This window comes from Polypterus senegalus, chromosome 12 (genome assembly GCF_016835505.1).
Source record: "Polypterus senegalus isolate Bchr_013 chromosome 12, ASM1683550v1, whole genome shotgun sequence".
NCBI lineage: Eukaryota > Metazoa > Chordata > Cladistia > Polypteriformes > Polypteridae > Polypterus > Polypterus senegalus.
Window position 1 is genome coordinate 138941832 of NC_053165.1, and position 20692 is coordinate 138962523.

The window sequence follows — 20692 nt, forward strand, 5'->3', positions numbered from 1 at the left end:
ACGTCATCTCTGGGGCCGGACCTGGAAGTGGTGTCATCAAGACCAGAAGTGACATCATCAAAGGTGCCAGAACCTGGCAGGATTTCCCAAGAATGATCTGCAATTAACTGAGAAAGACAGTCAGTACACTCAGAACTACTCAGGCCCTTTAGCTGCCTTCTACTCGCACATGTGACACCTGACATTCTCTTAGACTTCTTAATGGCTCCTGAACACCAGCTGGAAGTTGATAGTGTCGAGTCTACTACGACTCTTAAATCCTTCTCACAAGGTGTACTTTCAGTTTTCAGACCTATCAGTTTTACTTCTGACGTGTAATACTTTACATTTATTTACATTAACTTTTATCTGCCACAAATCTGCCCAAGTATATGCTGTCCATGTCCCTCTGTAATGATTTAACAGATTCTTGATTATCTGACAATCCACCTAAGCTTGGTGTCATCTGTAAATTTTAACAATCTGTTATTTACAGTATATTCCCCCTTGGGATTAATAAAGTATCTCTATCTATCTATCTATCTATCTATCTATCTATCTATCTATCTATCTATCTATCTATCTATCTATCTATCTATCTATCTATTCCTATCTAAATCATTTATATGTATTAAAAACATCAGCAGCCCCAGCACTGACCCCTGCTGGACACCACTCTTAACATCAGTCAGTTTTGATTGGGTTCCTCACACCACCACCTCTGCTTCCTGTGTTTTAGCCAATTCTTCACCCATCTACACACCACACCCTGAACTCCCACCTCTTTTGATTTAATGCCCAACTTCTCATGTTGAACCTTATCAAAAGCTTTTTGAAAGTCAAGATAAATAACACCATATGCATCACTCTGACTGTATTATTTTGTTGTGCATACGATATTATGAGATATTAGGACAGCTTAGCATTCAGCTCAATAAACAAGCTTGATGAACTGAATAGTCTCCTCTCATTTGTCAAATATCTTATGTTCTTATGGAGGGTGTACAGATGATATGAATAAAAGGATGCTTATTATAGTGGTGTATTTTTTTACCCCCTACCTGACCACTAGTCGCGGGTAAGATGTAGGAGTGAATAGAAGATCTAAAATAGAGCACCTGTTTTATTTGTGAAGTGCCAATAGGTCACAGGTAAAATGTCAAGACAATCAAATAAAAGGCATGTATATTGTGGGTTAAATGTCGAGAGGGGATTTTTTATCCCCTACCTGACCTCTTAAACCTGAGGTCATGGGAAGATGTTGTGCTGCACTGGAATTGGTCTTAACTGAAAGCTTCAGTCTTGTCATTGCCACCCGCGAAACTTGATGTGAAGCGTTCATTATTTTCCAGCGACCTTTCCAAACACTTGAATCGGTCAGCCTGGATCGTGAAAGTTGCAATACCAGTGTGTCACTGCGCACATCACGAGCAGCAATACAACACAAAAATACACTTTGCAAACTCAAGGCCGCTCCTTCAGATTTAAACTGGCAGTCGAACGTGTTGTTCCCACCTTCCACGACTGTGATCCATCTCGATGTGTCGCTCGGACGACCTGCTGTGTTTTGTTACTGCCCCGCACTTGTCTCCCGGGAGACCTCAATGGAACAAACGGGGCCATTTGGGCACCTGTCAAGTCCGATTTCATCGCTACGTTGACCAGATGTGAGTCGCGGCAAGCGGAATAATTTGAGCGACCAGGTAGTAGAAGTGTTGCCGGTGCGGTGTGGAGAAGACAGACTTTGACTTTCGGTATTGCCCTGACGCGCCACCCTTTTCAAATTTGGGACGAAATCCTTTTTTTTTCTTTATTTGCACCGTTTTAAGTTACAAAAAAAAAAATCTTCACTTGCTGTTCTTTGCCACCTCCCTCGATTGCATTTGCACTTTGTGTCTGCTACAAACAAAGGCAAAAGAAAACATAAAAGCCACAGCCTAGCTGTCGGCGTGCCTTGCATGTCACCTGTCATTTGCCATTTAACAGACGCTGGGTATAAATTGCTCAGAAAGTCGAGTAATGTGTCGTGAATCTTTAAAACATTTTTTTCTGCGAGAAAGGAAAGTTCTTTAGCGTTATAGATAGATTTAAAAAAGAAGGGGCAGCAAGAAGAATTAGATGCTGGCATATTTGCACCAAGTGACAAAGCTTTGTGGCGGTGGACGGTGGAAAATGCTCGCGCACAAATGCACACAGGCTGCTTTTCGCCGTGAGACAGACTGCGGCGCATAACGATTAATTTTTCAGGGATTATGCTCCTTTAAGAGCTGGCATCGGTTTGTGTAGGGATTAATTCATGCATAATAAAGCAGGGCTTTCTGTGCATAAAAGAAGCGCTTCCTTCCCTCTCAAGTGGCAGTGATGCAGTGTGGCCGCACATCAATGGCAGCAAGTCATCGATAAAAATGATTAGTTCAAAATTTAAAATGCCAGGACCGAGAGGGGAAACGGAGCCCAATTAAGTTCTCGGATCGGATAGGCGTCCTGTCTTCTCGTATGTGTTTTTTTTTTTTTTTGTATACTCTACACATGGCCCCTGCTCCTTTAAACACCTGGAGCCGGCTTTTGGCTCATCTGACTATTAATTAACATTTATTGAAGCAGGGAAGTGCCTTACACTGGCAGGGCCTGCACGCTTACAGTTGCATCTGGACGCTCGGGCCCCACGGCTTGCACTGCATTCCAGGGGGCTGCCGCTGTCGTCAGGCTGATTCTTTCTGACAAGTTTGAAAATACTAAAGCACCAGGCTTCTATTGTGATTTCCTTTTCAGTGTGGAGAGATTTAAAAAAAAAAAAAAAAGATAGTTGATCGCTGTGCGCCTGCCTGGCCAGATGCAGAAAGAGAGAGAGAGAGAGAGAGAGAAAGCTACTGCGCTGCCATCAGTGGGAAGTGGGCCAGGCGGCGTAGTGAGGCATTCTCGAGTCGGCTCGGCAGTGGCTGCCTGCTGTGCCAGTCAGAGTCAGGAGGGCGGAGAGCAAAAAAAGAAAAAAAGAGATATTTGAAGTGATGTCAGAGTCACATGGATTTTCATGTGGTCATGCACTGAGGCAGAGACAGAGCTGTGCTGGCCAGCTGCTGCTGAGACAGCAGTGAAGGGCTTTTGCTCTGGTGCTACTTTTCTCATATGGACTTGGAGCTTAATGATGTATTTTGTGATTTCAGCTATGAAAGGTAAGGGAAGACCGTGCGCGATTTGGCAGTGGAGCCTTTGACAGCAAGTGTAACAAGTGGCTGAGGGTAAAAAAGGGGGGCGGGGGTGCCAGCATGCCAGCTTCTAATGCATAGGCTGGGGGAAAAAAAGAGAGGGAGCACTTCTCATGTCTACGTTTAGCAGACTGTGACAGCTTATTGCTTTGAACGTTATGACGGCACACTCCGGCTCCGACATTGGGAAACTTTGCGCTTATCCTGGAGCCTTTTTTTAAATTTTTTTCTGCAGTTATTTCTCAAAAGTCTTAATCTTGGTCGTACTGAACGGAGTTGTATTTTGTCGTGCGAAATGTTGGGAGAAGTTGTGGTACACTTTGGGATGATTTGGGGGCACAAAGGCATGAGTGAAGTAGGAATGATTTGTGAATAAACAGATGGAAAAAAAGGTTGAGAATTCCTTGCGCGATGAGCTCGCAAGCTGCGTAGTGCACTCCTGGCTCTTTCAGTGTTACTTTTGGCAGGCATTACACTTTTATTACTTAATATTGGTGTGTTGTGCTCCACTGACCTATTTTTTCAGCTTCAGGGCTTATGCACACGCACATCCATGGGAACAGGGCTTGTTTATCCTTCGTGTCTTTATAGATCCAGCACACTGGACTGAGCAGGCTTAATTCCACTAACCTGGCCATGCTTGTGAAAGAGATCAGGCAGCTGTCATTCTCCATAAATGAAGACGAGCTGCCAGGGAAAAACTGGGAAAACGATGCGCTGTTTTCATGAGGGTTCTTGGTGACTTTCCGCCTTTACTTTCACACTTTCCACCCGTCTGACTTTCAAAGTACTATTTACCTCTTGTCTTCTTTGTCAAATACTCGTGCACGTATTAGGGACAGCATTAGTGTGCTTTCCTTAATTGCGACTGCTAAACGTGAACCGTATGTCTGTATTTTATCGGCGTTGAGAGGGTTAGAAGAAAGCACTAGGCAGAATACATACATCTACCTTCAGTTTTAACGATATTATAAAATGCCTTAGATAAAATAAAGAGTGGAAACAGAGTTTGGAAAGTTAGACTTCTAGAATCCTTACGTGTATGTGTACAGGAGTTGAAAGTGAATACATTAGTTGACACTTGTATGTTCATACTGTAAGCAGAAGAATAAACAAATTAAAATAAATATGTTTACATGCACGTCAATAACATAGCATGCTATATGTATATGGCATGTTAGGCAGTATGTGAACATTAATGTATAATAATTAGTACATTAATGTATAATAATTAGTATCTTAAGGCTGTGTCTTGTGCCTGTACATTGATACCATACATCTAAGAATAAAGAATCAGTAATTCAGTGAATAAAAGTATACATGTATAAACTAATAAGTGCTGTAGGAAAAACAGTATCGCAATGTATGTGTATTGTGCCTTATTAAGGTACGCCTATATTGTATAAATAGGAGGAAAACACATATAGCATACTATATAATTTGTGTATCAATATCTGTACATTATATTATGAATTATAGATAAAATATGTATAGGATTAATCAATTAGTATATGTATAGTGCACCATATACTTTCTAATTGTAGAAAAATATGGAAACAATCAGTCAGTATCTCAATACAGTAACATACTTTTGTGTACCAATACTGTGTAAAAGAAAAACTGTTATTTCAGTTTTTATATATAGTGCCTTTTAGGTACACTTATACTGTGTATATAGAAGGGTGTGCGTGTATATATGTGTGTATGTATATATATATATATATATATATATATATATATATATATATATATATATATATACAGTATATATCAGTATCTCAGTATAATAACATTTACGTACACTAACACTCTATAACAGAAAATGATTATTTCTATGGATATATATTAATGTACACACACACATATATATATATATATATGAATAGAGTATCTTACACATACACCTATAGTGTAAGCCTAAGTTGGAATATATATCTAATTTGTTGGAATAATCAATTAAAAATGTGTGTAGTGTACTATATACTTACGCACTATTTCTGTACAATAAAATGTGAATAAATAGTGTCTCAATATGGCAACATATTTGTGTACACAAATACTGTATAAAAGAAAACATGAATTAGTGTCTCAGTATATGTATAAAATATTTCATACTGTACATGTAAACTTAATTTACATATATATATACACACACTCAGTATATTAGACAAAGTAATTAATGTATGTATAAAATACCATATACTTATGCATTAATTGCACTGAAATATGTGAATAGTCAGTCAGTATTTAAATATAGTAACATAATTATGTACACTGATACTGCATAAAAGAAAAAATAATAAATATTTCAATTTGCAGTATGTATGAAGTATCTTATACATGTAAATTGCAGGCATAATCAATTGGTATCTCAATGTATGTACAGTGCATTATTAATTTACACTAATACTGTGTATAAGTAGGGGAATAGCAATTAACATCTTAATGTGTACAGCCAGTATTTTACACAGGTATTGCCCAGGGATTGTTCCTACCTTGTGCCTGATGCTTGCTGGGATTGGCTCCAGCTTCCCTGTGACCCTGCTCTGAATAGATGAGTTTGGAAGATGGGTGGATAGATGAAAACAAATATATTGTTTTTCAGTGTATCAATGAATCTTTCATTGTGCTGTATGCGTATAGTGACCTGTTCATGTATACTAATTGCATATATAAGTAAGGGAATACAAATTAATATCTCAATATGTTTATGTGGTACACATATGATATACAAAAAAATAATGTATGAATAATCATTATCTCAATGCATATACATCATTTTATACATATACGCTAGTACTGTGTATAAGCTAGAGAATAATCAATTAGTATTTCATACATGTGCAACAATATTGTAGACCAGGAAAGGAATAATTAATTAGTGTCTTAATTTATGTACTGTATAGCATGTCCTATACATTGCATTAAAACAAAACTATAAGAATAATCATTTTGTATCTCATTATATGCATGGCATATGTTATACTTTGTACACTAAAGCTATATACTGTATAAGAATTAGAGAAATCAAATAGTTTAATGTGGAGGAATATATTAAAATACCTTGTTTATAATATCAGTTAGTATCTCAGTACATGTCTGTAGTATCTGGTAGACATACACTGATACTTTGTATACTTAAGTGTATGCAGTGAAGATGTGTGTAAGTAGATTGATGCTGAATTAATAATAAAAAATAGTTTGGGTGGGTGGGTGTACAGATTAAAAGATCATGATGAGATAAAGATAGTAATTTATTTATTTTTTTTTTTTATATAGTCTAAGTTCAACTCGCTGAACTTTTTTCTTTTGCTAGAAATCCTAGCAGATCAGCGCATGCAGTCCCTGTAGCTTCTGTGAGCTCAACTATAAAGATATAATCAAGTTTTCCTCCCCTTCAGCTTTATTAAATCCTGTTCAAAATGACATAACTGCAGATGTTATTTATCCAGCGCTGTATCGCCGGAGGCCACGCTGACTGTTAATCCGATGCCCCTCAGAGCTCCTCTCTCTGTCATTGCATAATCAGCAGCGCTGTCATTGTCTGGTCACTGTTGGGATCCACACTGCTAGGCAAAATTCTTTCTTACGCTGTCTTCCTCGTTAGCATTCACACAATTATTTTGTTTGTGACTTTCATGAAGAATTATGCTTGCCGCATGCCTCTGTGTGAATACACGCATCTAAAAACATTTCACATTTCTCCAAGGTTTGCAGTCACTTGTGAAAAGAGCTGCTTTGCACTATACAGCTAGTACAGCAAGCTGCCTACTTTATACTTAAGGCACGCAACAAAATGATGGAAAGAGGAACAAAACAACTATTTTCAAAGAAAGTCTTTTGTGTTTTATTTATTTAGCCTGTTTATTTATTTCATTTATATACCCAAGTCTGGATGGAGCACCAGCCTAATCACAGGGCACATTGGCACACACACTCACACCACACCAGTTTAGAATTGTGTGGTCACGTCTTTGGGACATGAGAGTGAAGCTCAGATTAGAAGAACTCACACAGATGCAAGGTAGAAGGTGCAAAATCCACACGGACAGCGAGTGAACACAGCATTCAAACCCAGGAATGCTCTCACTGAAAGACAGCAGTGCTAATTGTTGTGCCATTTGTTACTGATGAAGACGTGCGGAGATAAAAATGACATGCTGTGCGGTGTAGTGGCTAAGGCACTGAAGTTTGAGGTTTAAAGCTATCAGTTTTCTTCCCAGCCTGAACTCACCGGTTGAACCTGAGCAAGTCACTTAACCTTAATCTTAAAGTTCTATTTGCAAAAAAAAAAACACAATTGTACAGTATCTGACCAGCCAAGATGGGAGCATCAGACAAAGGCATGCATAAAAGTGTTCTGTTTGAGGAAAAGGGTTAGGAAAGATAAACAGAATTGGTCCATCATTCTGCGTAGTCCAAGAGTTTGTCTATTCATGTGTGCAGTGTACATAACACTCTAATAAAGCAATTAATACTGCAACATACACGTATAATTTAAAGTAATCCCAACCACTGATTTTAAACGAGATGAACAAATAGCAGATATTATAAATAAAATCACAGGCACACACCGGCTCTTCAGAAATGTCAGAATGTGCTATGGAAGTAATGAAAATGTGTCATGGCCAATTCCTATTCATTTTCATTGACAGAAAAATGTAAGTGCTGTTCCTAGAGTTCTTTCAATGTGACTTACATTTTTTTTTGCGCACCAGCAGGGTGGGTTGCAAATAACATCAATATAATGCACTCTAATGCCTCTCCCTTTAGCTTATGGGATTGGATTTTCAGAATAAAACATCTACATTAATCTTTCATATTGCATACTTATAGAGTAAAAACAATAACATACAGCAAGATAAAAAACTGCAAAAGCTATTTCTGATTTCCATTTTTATTATTGATCCAATGACAAATACAGCCATTTGTTTATTTTCTTTGAAGGAAATTAATTTTACGGCGTCATGCTATATGTACACTACTTACTCATTTTAATGCATTAGAAGTCCAGACCTTTATGTGTGCATACAGCCAAGAGAAATGGATTTTTATTTTGTAGCTGTTTTTTTCCAATTTAAGACTATTATTGTTATATTTAAAGAAAATCACGTTTATCCATCTTTCTCAAGTGTTTTCCATGGCTGACTATTAAGGCTTATCATAACCAGTCTGTTGACTTTTGCTGTGCTGGTTTCTACTAAATGTGTTTTTGAATGCCGTCTAGAGGGACTTTTTAATGAGATATTGACTGCTTACAGAAGGCATGGATTTTTAATTTAGCACTGGCTTAACTTTTGTTACAAAACTGCTCTGAAGAGACTGAACTGCCAGTGGGTTTAAAAGGTCAAAACCTTGAGACCCTCTTAGTTCTTGTGAAAGAGTCTTGCTAAAAATTCACATCACTATCAACTTTGTGCTACTCAAAGACAGAACATGGGAGGATGCATCTTTTGCCCACCCACCTGAGTTACTGAAACCATACGTGGCTTCTAATAAACACCTGCATAGCTTAGAAAGTGTTGTCTCAGACCCCTTAATGGAAAAGATGGGGCAGCAGGAAACTATTGAACTGTAGTATTTATACCAGAGCACGTGTTTAGGATTGTTTTACTGTGGGATAGAGGACAATGTGTATTCTAGCGCAAACTATGACATTTGTACATACACAAACATTTACACACACACACATTTATATATGTATATATACAGTAGATCAATAGAATAAATATATATATATATATATCTGTATGTATACATGTGAATAAATATATATATGTATATATGTGTGTGTCTGTCTGCCTATACGATAGAGAGTAACTATATGTATATTAGATAGACAGATCGATAGATAGTGAAAAGCACTATATACAGTACAATTAATTGGATAGATAGATAGATAGATGTTTATTTGCCCCTGTGGTAATTTGCCTTTTTATGGAAGCTCTTTAATGAAAAAAAAAGAGAGAAATAACGACCTTCTGTAAAAACACATATATATGGAGACAGAGACAGAAACATGAGATACATTACATAATATATTTTATTATCTGATGGTCACTTACATTTTGTAAGTTTTGAGGTATATTTCATTACTGATGCTAATACTCCTGCAAATTATCAGAAGGCCTGATCTTAACAGTGGAAATCTCTTTTGAATTTTTTATATGCATTTCATATGAGGCTACGTTATGCTTTTTCTATCAAGAGTCAAACACTGGATAGTTGGACACCCCATACTGCTCAATTGTGCATCTACATAACTTGTACATTATTGCTGGTTCTGTCTACATCATTTGTTATGTGTTTCTAAAAATCTCTTCATTTAGTATGTTGAATTTCTAAAATATTTTTCTTTCATAGCTTGCATATTTCCTTATAATTTTTTTCCTCATATTTTTATGGCATACATATTTTTGTTGATACTCCAGATTTTCTAGAATCAAAGAAAAAGCACTGTTTGGATGCTTACAGTTTATATACGTACAAATTTCAGATTTTCAGAATTTTGCACCACCTTTATCAAGCGTTTTTCAAATGCAACGTCTGAAACTTTTTAAAATGCTTTTCTCATGAGGAGTAAAAACCTTAAAAAATGCTGCATGTGTCACCTCGAGTCAAAACAAGGACTTCTCAGATTTAGGTTATTTACTTAGGTTATTTTCATGTGCCAGCTTTCTTTGAAATGTGTACAATAGTTTAAAATGTGCTGCATTTGGGAGAACAAAGTAAACCACATGCCGTTGGAGGGCTGAGAATGAATGTGCTCATGACTTCAGAGAGTTATGTGGCTGTACTTGAACTAGTGAGTTTTAAAGTCATCCTCAACATTCATGTTATGGAAAAATATGTGCAACTTTTTAAGAATTACGGGATTCCGATCCAGAATAGGTAGGTGGAAGGTGGGAATTTTTATGTTGGTTTCAGGATGTACTGTACAGGGCCTGAATATTTCATTGAAACTGTACTGGTAGATTTGGCTGGACACCTGTATCCCACAAAAAGTAAGCCTAGCCTATAATTTTTGAAAAATATCAGCTTTGCTTTTTAGTGAAGTTTGCTCAGTTTAAAATCCCTTTGCTATTAGACTATACTGAACAAGCAAAATAGAACATATATATATATAATCTACTCCCTCTATATAAAATCCTAGGCCTGAAATTGCGACGATTTTGTACAACAATTTTATGTCAAATTTTTTGTCACGCTTTAAATAAGCCTTATTTTAAAACTTGCATATATATGTTTGGTATTATTCTTTTCAGAATTGATCAAACTTTAATGTAATGTTGTTAGATTTTCAGATTCTTATTCCATTTTTAAATTATAAACTAAAATATGAACATCAGTTTAACGGGAATACTCCAATCAGTAAGACAGTAAATATTTTATTCTCATTTCATGATTTTATCTCCGTTAAATAATAATTAATTTTTCTTTTACATACTTATGGAATTTCATGATTTTGACTCCAATAAATAATAATTTTTCTTTTGTACATTTACAGATTTTACTAATATTCTGGCCACAACTGGGGGTTGGGCGCCAAAGGCTCCAGGGGTTCTATAAGTAGTATATGTATATGTTTAATGTATACGTGTGTGTGTATGTGTGTGTGTGTGTATGTATATATATATATATATATACACACACACATATATTTACGTTTGTACGAGTGCATCTGCATTTGCAAGTATACAATAAGTATATCTGTAAAGGTATACATTAAGTATGCATAAAATATATATCTTTAATATACAGTACATATGTCATACATGTGCTCATTTGCTTATATATATTTCTATATATAAAAAAACTATTTTTATTTTTTTTTACCGTCTACTATAGTTGCTGCATTCATAAATTGTAATAATAAAATATTTACCTAAATTATGTCAATATCTGTATTATTAAAAATATAGAAAATATTATTGTTTATGAAACCTAAATTGAAAAGACAGTTAGAGTAGGTTTTATGTTATGCACAAACCCAAGAGGAACAGAGTAAAGGTGTGCAGATGTAGTCCTTAGATGATTAACAGTCTCAGAAGTTGTGACTTTGCTGGCACATGCCAAGCTCTCCATCATAAGTGGCGTGTTAGTGAGAAGGTGACCGGTCACAGTGTTGGTAGCCTAAGGACAGGCAGTGAAGTGGTCTAAACCTTGGATGGAAGAAAATGAAAACTGCCAGGATAAATTTTAACAATGCAAGCAAGAAAAGCATGATAGCGTATACAAATTGCATCAATTATGTTCTTGACATGACAACATATATTCTGGTTTGGCTCATCCTTGCATTAATGGAACAGACTTAAGACTCTGATAATTCGATATTAGAATAAACACATTAGCTGTTATTTATTTTTTCTTGAAGCTGTGTGTAGTTCTTTAATCTCTGAACTCAGCCTACCTGTCATCAGTGTTTACATACCAACCTCTTAGATGAATAAGATCGACGGATGCCAACTTTCTCAAAGCGCAGAGAACAGTTTAGCTTTGTGGCTCCTACTGTCTGTAAATCTTCCCTTTTGGTGGTCCCTAATGGTGTTCATGTTCAGTCCTCATATGAATGCCCATCTTTTCTTTTCCCTTGTATTTTACTCTGGACTCTCCAGGGTTTGCTTTCTTTTCTTAATGGATCTACAGATCTTTTTGTTAACTTTAATGTTTTGTCAGTTAACTTTTAATCTAAGCTGTACCTACCATACAACTTAGTTACATATTTTATGGCTTAATATTTACACATTTACAGGCTTTACCTTGTTTTACTTTAACCGTGATTTATTGTGCAGTTCACTTAGTTGTTAAATATAACAACTGCATGTTGTTATATTTCTGCTTTGAATTTTATTTTTATGTATTTTGTTAAAAATGCCTGGGTATTTTGAGCTGTGGGAGAGGTGCTATGTGAAATATGTGACTGTTTTCCAGATTCTCATGTCCAGGTCAGTAATGGACTTATTCTGATTGTAGCTTTGCCTCTCACTCAGAATGCTGCTTTGGTTGAAGATCACTCTGTGCACTTTAGCGGTGTGATATACATTATGTAATGTTGTTGTAAAATGTTACTCAACAAAAGGTAGCTGTTTACTTTTATGTATTAACACGTTAAGTCTCTTTGACACTACTTTATTGTTATGCATAACAAAAATCTATAGAAACACCATTTGAACAGACTCATTTGGATACACATCAAAGCGCGGGTTCATTACTTACTACGCAGTATCTTTAGCCACATTGAGGAATTACGATGTATTTATATTCTTTATAACTTTGGCCTTTGTAGTTCACCTCTAACTACAATACGCTTTACAATTAATATTCAATGTCTTTCAAGTTTTTTTGACTTCACTGTGATTTCCAAATTTCACTGGATAGACAAATTAGTGTGTTTGCCCACAGGAACTATGGTTAAAATGAAATGTCAATTGAAGAGAATTACTTTGTAATGATTTATTATTCTGAAAGCTGAAATAAAATATGGGTGAATGTCGTGCTTAAAGAAAGAATCAGTCTATCCTTGTATCTATATTGCTTTTCTTTTTGAAAAATTATGTTCTTTAAGCTAACAACCTGATCTTTGGTACTTCTAATCATAGGTCCAGTTTATTTTATATTCTGTAACTCTCAGCCTTGAGTTTAGGGTCAGAAATATGTGTGATCTGTCGGTGGAAATGGTGATGGGGAGGTGAAGTTTAACACGCTTCACTTTCAACCAAGAAATCTAGGATTGTTACTTTTACTTTTTTCCTTAATGATTCTTTTTTTGTCAGTTTTAGTCATGACTCCAAGCCACCCTGGTCATATTTTCTCTGGACTTGTTTATTGAAATTAGGGGGTTTATTTGTGTGTCAGAAGAAAAAGCCAAAATTATTGTATACAAAGATGCTTTCAAGTAAATGTATTAAATACAACAGGTTTTAGGGAAATAAACGTTGGTAATATATAATTTGCAGATATTACTTTTTACCTTTCCACCTTTCAGAATTTGTCATCCGTGCAATGCTGGGTTACTCAGCTAGAATGTATACGAAGTATATATAATGTATATGTGTGTTCATGTGTATGCATAGATGTATGTGTGTATATATATATATATATATATATATATATATATATATACACATGCATATATATATATATATATGCAGCTGGAGATCCACAAAAGGGAGAAAATGAAACACGTATCATAAAGTAGTTTTATTCCTGAGCTCCTGAGCTTCCAGCTGCAAATATGCAAACCATATCACAGACCTTCTCTTCCATATATATATATATATATATATATATATATATATATATATATATATATATATATATATATATATATATAGGTTCAAATCCAGTTAAAGTGACTGGGTGACCATTAGAAAGTCCTTCACCGGCCTGTGCTCCAATTGGAAAAACAATGGAATCAATTGTATCACAAATGCTGTAGATAGATAAATGTGAAATGCAATAGATAGATAGACAGACAGACAGACAGACAGACACACAGAAAGAGTGGATTAATGTGCTTTAGGATGGCTTTTGCACAGGAAGGAACATATTTTTTTTTTTCCTTGCATTCAATATTAGGAAAGCAATTTACTGTTAATTTTTGTGCAGTGGTTAACAATATTTTTTCATATAGAATACAATAGCTTTTAGTGTGAATGAAATCTGATCTCAAATATAGATTTATGGCACCCCATCCAGTCATGTTTTGTGCCCAATGCGGCTGAGATAAATGCCAGCTCTCTGTAACTCCTAAGCAGGTTTTAAAATGATATATTGTGTAACTCAGATTTTTAAAGAAATGTGTGTTCCAGTTGTTTCAGTTAGTTTTTATTATTACTCATGTAATATTATTTAAATATCATCTCTCTCTCTCATATATATATATATATATATATATATATATATATATATATACTAATAAAAGGCAAAGCCCTTACTCACTCACTCACTCACTCATCACTAATTCTCCAACTTCCGTGTAGGTAGAAGGCTGAAATTTGGCAGGCTCATTCCTTACAGCTTACTTGCAAAAGTTGGGCAGGTTTCATTTCAAAATTCTACGCGTAATGGTCATAACTGGAACCTATTTTTTCGTCCATATACTATAATAGACTTCTGCTCGATTTAGTAATTTAGTGCCTGCCCATATAAGGCCGTCCGTCAGCGGCAATCCAATAGAAGCACTGCCGCTAAATATTCACGGGTGAAGGACTATGCTTATGCAGAGGAAGAAGAGATGGTCAGGGTGGTGTTTGGCACAAACTCAGCGAAACTGCGAGAGAAACTTTTAAGTGCCGGGTCTTAGCTAACATTAAATACAGCCGTGGGGTGGAAAAAGTGAATGTCCCGCTAAAGGAAGACAGTGTAAAAAAAAAACCCGTGCATGCAGTGTGTCACGTCTCAGATAAAGAGGAAGACGAGCTGTTTATTGATGCAGTAAGAAACGAATCGATGAATGAAACCTGTTATCTTTACAACGATTGACAAACACGGAATGTAACTTGAACACAACACATCCTACAAATACAAACCTGATTGAAAGAAATAATGATAATCAAATCCTTGATGACAGTAACATTCATAACACTCACAAAACAATTATTGTATATTGACAATCATGTTATGTTATTTTTAAAATGTTCCCTTTTCTTTTTCATAATTTCTTTAACACACTACTTCTCGCTGCGAAGCGCGGGTATATATATATATGTATACATATACCCTGATCTACTTACTCTCAAATAGACAAACCACACGCCATAGCGCAATGGTAGAGCCTTCGCCTCTAGCGCCAACGTCCGAGTCCCGAGAGGGGGTGCACTGAGTATGCACGCGCGCTTCCCGATTCATTTTACCCTCGCATCCCCTTGGTTTGAGACGTATGAAAAAATATGCAGTTAACACAGAAAGACAGATCACCAATTGAAGCTTTATGAATAATGAATACTTTATTCGCCATCAATGATTGTTTTGGTAAAGCCAAACTCAATGTATTCATTAGATGAACGGTAAAAAAGTAAGAGCGAGGGGAGTGTTTTTGAGACATGCAGGCGAAACCACAATAGCACGCGGGCTCGATGCGTCGGTGCGTGTCAACTCGATCTGAATTGCGCAATCATATCCGAAAAAATATATCTTTTCAAGTTCTATTTAGTCGACACAAATATCTTTGGTTGGAATGTAAGGCGAATTTACTCTTTACATTTGTATAGTGAAGAAAAATTTATGCAATGATGCCTACATTTAACTTACATTCCTACCAAAGATATTTCTGTTGACTAAATAAAAATTCCTTCTATTTAAAATTTAAATAGAACTTGAACAGATATGATAGTTCATAATATCCACGCAGACTTGCACGTAAGATCGGGAGTCATCCGTTTTAACAAACAGCGTATTGCACTGATACAAAATGGCCTGCCCATTTAATTATTTAGGAAAGGATAAATAAATTAAGATTTTGTACAAATAATTTTTTCATTTTTCTTTCTTGATGGATTCTGGCACCCCCAGCAACAGTTGCTCGCACCCTAAAGAGTGTATATATAAATATGTGTGTGTGTATATGTAGATATGTATGTATATGTATATATATGTTTATATATGTGTGTATGTATATATATATATATATGTATGTATATGTATGTGTGTATATGTAGATATGTATATATATGTGGATGTATGTGTATATATATATATATATATATATATATATATATATATATATATATATATATATATGACAGCAAAACTCATCACTCACAACAGTGACAAAACAATTACATTGACAATCATGTTACGTTATTTTCAAAATGTTTCCTTTTCTTCTTCATTACTTCTTTAACACACTACTTCTCCGCTGCGAAGCTCGGGAATTTTGCTAGTATATATATATATATATGTGTATGTGTGTAGGGCGGCACAGTGGTAGCGCTGTTGCTTCAGAGAAAGGAGACCTGGGTTCGCTTCCCGGGCCCTCCGTGCGTGGAGTTTGCATGTTCTCCCTGTGTCTGCGTAGATTTCCTCCCACGGTCCAAAGACATGCAGGTTAGGTGCATTGGCGATCCAAAATTGTTCCGTGTGTGTGTGCCCTGCGGTGGGCTGGCACCCTGCCCGGGATTTATTCCTGCCTTGCGCTCTGTACTGGCTGGGATTGACTTTATATATATATATATATATATATAAAGTGTATATTAATTTTCTTTTAGTACAATAAATTATCTATCTATCTCTCTATCTATCTATCTATCTATCTATCTATCTATCTATCTATCTATCTATCTATCTATCTATCTATCTATCTATCTATCTATCTATCTATCTATCTATCATATAGTACCTTACATATCTATGTATCTGTCTGCCTATCTGATGGCTTGGTCTGCTGTCTTCACTATTAACTATTTGCTATAGTATAACAGCACATTAAGAACACAGAATGTTTTAATTTTCTGCAAGTTCAAACGTGATGAATTGCACAGCATCTCTTATTTCTACTGCCCCGCCTATTTTATTTATTTATTGTTTCTTTTTCACTTTCATTTCACTTGACACCTTATTCGGCTGCTGCTCTGTTTTACGCAGCTTTTTTCTGAGAAAAAGGACTGTGCACATATTCTTGAGTTCCTTGCACCGGTGTCAGGCTGAGGCAGTCTTCTGCTGTCGGTTTCGTGCTGTGGTGAAGCAGCTGTCGAAATGCTGTTTTAATTTTCAGACAGCTCACAGAAGTAGTGAGGTGCCTGTTCCGCCTCACACTGACCTGAACTGGAGTAAAAGTGAACTCACTCTGACATGAAGACAGAACTGCAACAGAAATCCTTAGGCCTGCATTTCCTTGAATGTACCAGCTGATAAGCCGAGGAGGGGGTGTAACAGCAGCTTACCTCTTGCCATTATTCCCTTTGAAGGGTTGTTTTCAAGCATTAGGACCAAATTAAGAAAGCACTGCTTGTCCAGCTCAGCCCTTGAGGAGCTTGTGTGCTTACATTTTTTTGTTTCAGTCCAACTCTTAATCAGTGGCTAATTCATGCTTGCTTGTACTTCTAGTGAATTCCTTTTTTTGCCTTCACAGTCAGCTGACAAGGCTTTTCTAGGAAACTGTGAAGAGGTCTTTTAATGTTTTAACTGTTTAGATAACAGGTTAAAATATGTCTGTGCCTTGAATCAGGATGAGTATTTGTAGTTTTGCAGGTACGTGAGTGTGTTCTATGGTGGACGTCTTGGAATTGGTTCCTTTCTTGCACCTGTAGATGCTCAGTCACTCCAGGTCATCGTTCTCCAATGATTGTGTTAGACAAGGTTTACAACAGACACATAGCTGGATAAACCAGTTTAGTAATGGATGGGGTTTCATATATGTGTGCTCTCCTCCTGAGACAGATGCCTTCTGTGTTTGTGTGGACATTTTAACAACAAACTTGGGTTGTCAGGTTCTTTATAGCAGGTGAAGTTTTGAAGGTTCTATTGACTGAGCAGAACATTGTGGATAAATGAGTTCTCTTCTTATGTGGGACTTAGAGTCTATGGCTGTGCTTTAAGATCTCCACCAAGAAGTTCTTCCTTGTGCCATCAGATGATCAGGTGTTTTTTATTTTTTCTTCATAGGTGTGTACACAAGCTGTTGTTTTGCCAGTGACTGTGATCTAAAGGAAGTGGTGCATAAGTGGCTTACCGCTTAGTAAAAACACATTTCTTCTGAAAGCATATTAAAGCCTGAACAGCAATGGACCATCTCCCTCAAAAAGCACATACCTTGGCTAAAACCTGATGCATCTGTAACATCTGTAGGTGCAAAGTTTCACTTCCATGCGCAAAATGTACTGTTACTCAATTACTGAATGTTTCCTCACATAATATCAAGTGAGGAGATCCATTTGAGAATTTGGAATCATAAATTGGTGTGAACTTAATATGAAGTAGAAAAGAGTGTGACTTTCAATTGTGCATCGCACAGCTTTACTTTGTAAAGAACAACAATAATAATAATAATAATAATGTAATGCTACTTATCTTCAATTAAACAGCAACTGCTTGGCCACAAAACACTCTTTATCAGCAAGAAGTGATCAAATGTCAATTCATAATTTTCCATTTGACTCTTGCAAAGTGCACACTCTTGCAAGGACAGCACCAGGGCCCACTGCTCATTAAGTTTATTCAGGTTGTCTAGTATTCATTGCTGTTACCATTTTATTAAATATTATTTTTTGTCAATTTTCATGGCCACTGCATTTTGTTTTGTGTTGCCACATATCACTGCCGAGGTTGATGTCAGCCCTCCACGACTATAAAAATGGTCCCATTTATATTAAAATTATCCTACCGTTCGATTGAAAAAACTTTAAGAGTCTTCTTAAAACATTTTTGTTAGGAAAATCTCGTATTTTTAGCATTTTTGACCATCTTGCTTCTTGTTTTTTGACATTTCCTTTTGGTTTTGATGCATGAGTTACAATTGATTGTTCTGACCTGCGCCTGTTTTTTCCTCTTTTAGTTAAATTCATGTCTCACTTACTTTTTATTGAAATAATTTGTGGAACCAAATGCCTTGAATATGGGAAAGGTGCTATATAATTAAAATGTAAAATGTATTATGGTTTCCACAACACCACCCAGCATATTACATGGGACCTTTGATATGCAGTGTTATTAACTAACAGACTCGTATCATTTTTTTACATATGCAAAAAGGGCTTCAGTATCAGGATTATTTAATAACCCTGAATGGTTTAATTTAATAAAGCATTAAAACTAAAGGTGAGAAAAAGTTTTTTTGCTGTTATGCTAGTATAGAATCAGTTCAGAAATAAAAGGACACAGTTCTTCTTTGGTATGAGAGTACAATGATGTGAAGTCAGTAGTATGTTGCAATGGTTTTAACATGTCCCACATTTCAACAAGGTAGAAATGAGAGTGAAATGAATCGCTTTTTTTCAATACAATACATAGTTCCAATTAAATAATGGAGGCCTCACATTCATCCTCTAAATATAATGGACGTTTCTACAATTGTCTGTCCAGCCATACATTCATTTTTCTAACCTACTTATGTATAATGAGCTGCTCCATATATTCAAAATAAAAAAATTCAGAACATCCACATTGGCCAGAAATTTATGCTGCTCAGCTTATTATGCTTAAAGCGATAGATAGATAGATAATATAAGGCACTATAAAGATAAATATAAACACAAGTCAAATTCTAATATAACTAAGTGCTTGGAGCTGAAAAAAATAATGTGTTATAACATGAATTTTATTAAAATGGAATTCGCATCAGAGATGTGCGGTCAGGGGAGGCAGGTGAGGCAGCGCCTCACCCGTCATCATGAAAAGTAAAAAAACTAATACTGATATGAATAGCATAAAATAAATCTGTCCACTGGTCTGTACTATAAATGTATTTTTTGTTTGATTCCAATAACTTTCCTGTTCAAATGCAGGAGAGAAATGCGAGGTGCAGCAGCAATGAGCCTCACCTCAGACTGCGCTCTCCATCACACACGGGGTTGATGCATGAAAATGGTGTGTGCCTGCTGCTGTTTGCAGAAACGTTTATTTTACACCCTGACTTTCCACAGTCTGGCTACTAATATCTTTAATGAATGTGTGTGACATATTTAGTCTTGCTGTTTGGACATAAAACTGCAGCAAGAAGGCACAAGGTGAGACAGACAGTACCGCACCACCCTGAAGGAGGCACATGTGAGCCCAACAGGTGCTTGTTGCTGCTGTTCTTCAACTTGAAAGCACCCATAAGTTAGCAATATCAGAAAGTCAAGTGCACTGCAGCAGTCAATTTTTTTATTATTTTTGTTCCCACTAACTGCCAAAATGGAAGATTAAGATTTTTAAAGCTAAAGGAAAATAAGGAGGACATTTACAAAACAGAGATTTTCATGAAGAAGGACAAAAAATGGGATCAGACTAAGAAAAAAAAATCCAATATTTAAAAACTAAATTTTGACCTTAAATAAAATATTGTTTGTTTTTCTTGTTAACCTTTTGTTGAACAGTCTGTATTAAAATTAATTAAAGGATCAGAATTAAAAGCTTTTAAAAACAACCAGATATTTCAACTAAGGTCAAAATTGAAATCTGTTTTTTTATTTGTACACCACTCTATACTTTCATTTGTATTGAATGAGTATGAATTGTGGAATTGCAATGCTCAATTCAGAACACATGGAGGGTGCAGAGCAAATGCGCTCTCCACTAGAAATGTAACATTCTTTCTTGAATGCTGATGAGAAGTGAAACATAACCAGACGTCCGTGTGCATGCTGCCAATTGATTAGTGAATAAGCTACTATTTGGGGTTCATGTTTGTAAATCTGACTCTGAAGGAGTCAGTGCCTCACCAGCCATGAACCTCCCCGCACATCACTGATTGGTACAGTTGACAAAGCTGACTAGGGATTGCCTAACTCGATGGCAATATTTATTTTCTTCTGGCTAGCATAAATGACAGTGAGAGGTTCCAAAATTTTCTGTGTATTGCTTCAGCA

The 20692-nt window shown here is 36.0% G+C and overlaps 1 protein-coding gene across 2 annotated transcripts in view; it reads left to right on the forward strand.

Annotated features, from left to right (window-relative positions):
- The window catches only part of LOC120541702 (nuclear receptor ROR-alpha A), a 558859-nt gene that overhangs the window by 389082 nt on the left and 149085 nt on the right, over positions 1-20692 (forward strand). Inside the window, exon 1 of one of the 2 annotated variants that reach the window (XM_039773583.1) lies at positions 2589-3152. The exons of the other annotated variant lie outside the window; for it this stretch is intronic. Within the exon in view, the coding sequence (XP_039629517.1) occupies positions 3011-3152 (142 nt within the window). The 5' untranslated portion in view covers positions 2589-3010. Of the gene's footprint in view, positions 1-2588; positions 3153-20692 lie in introns of those variants that run through there. 2 annotated transcript variants of the gene reach the window in all.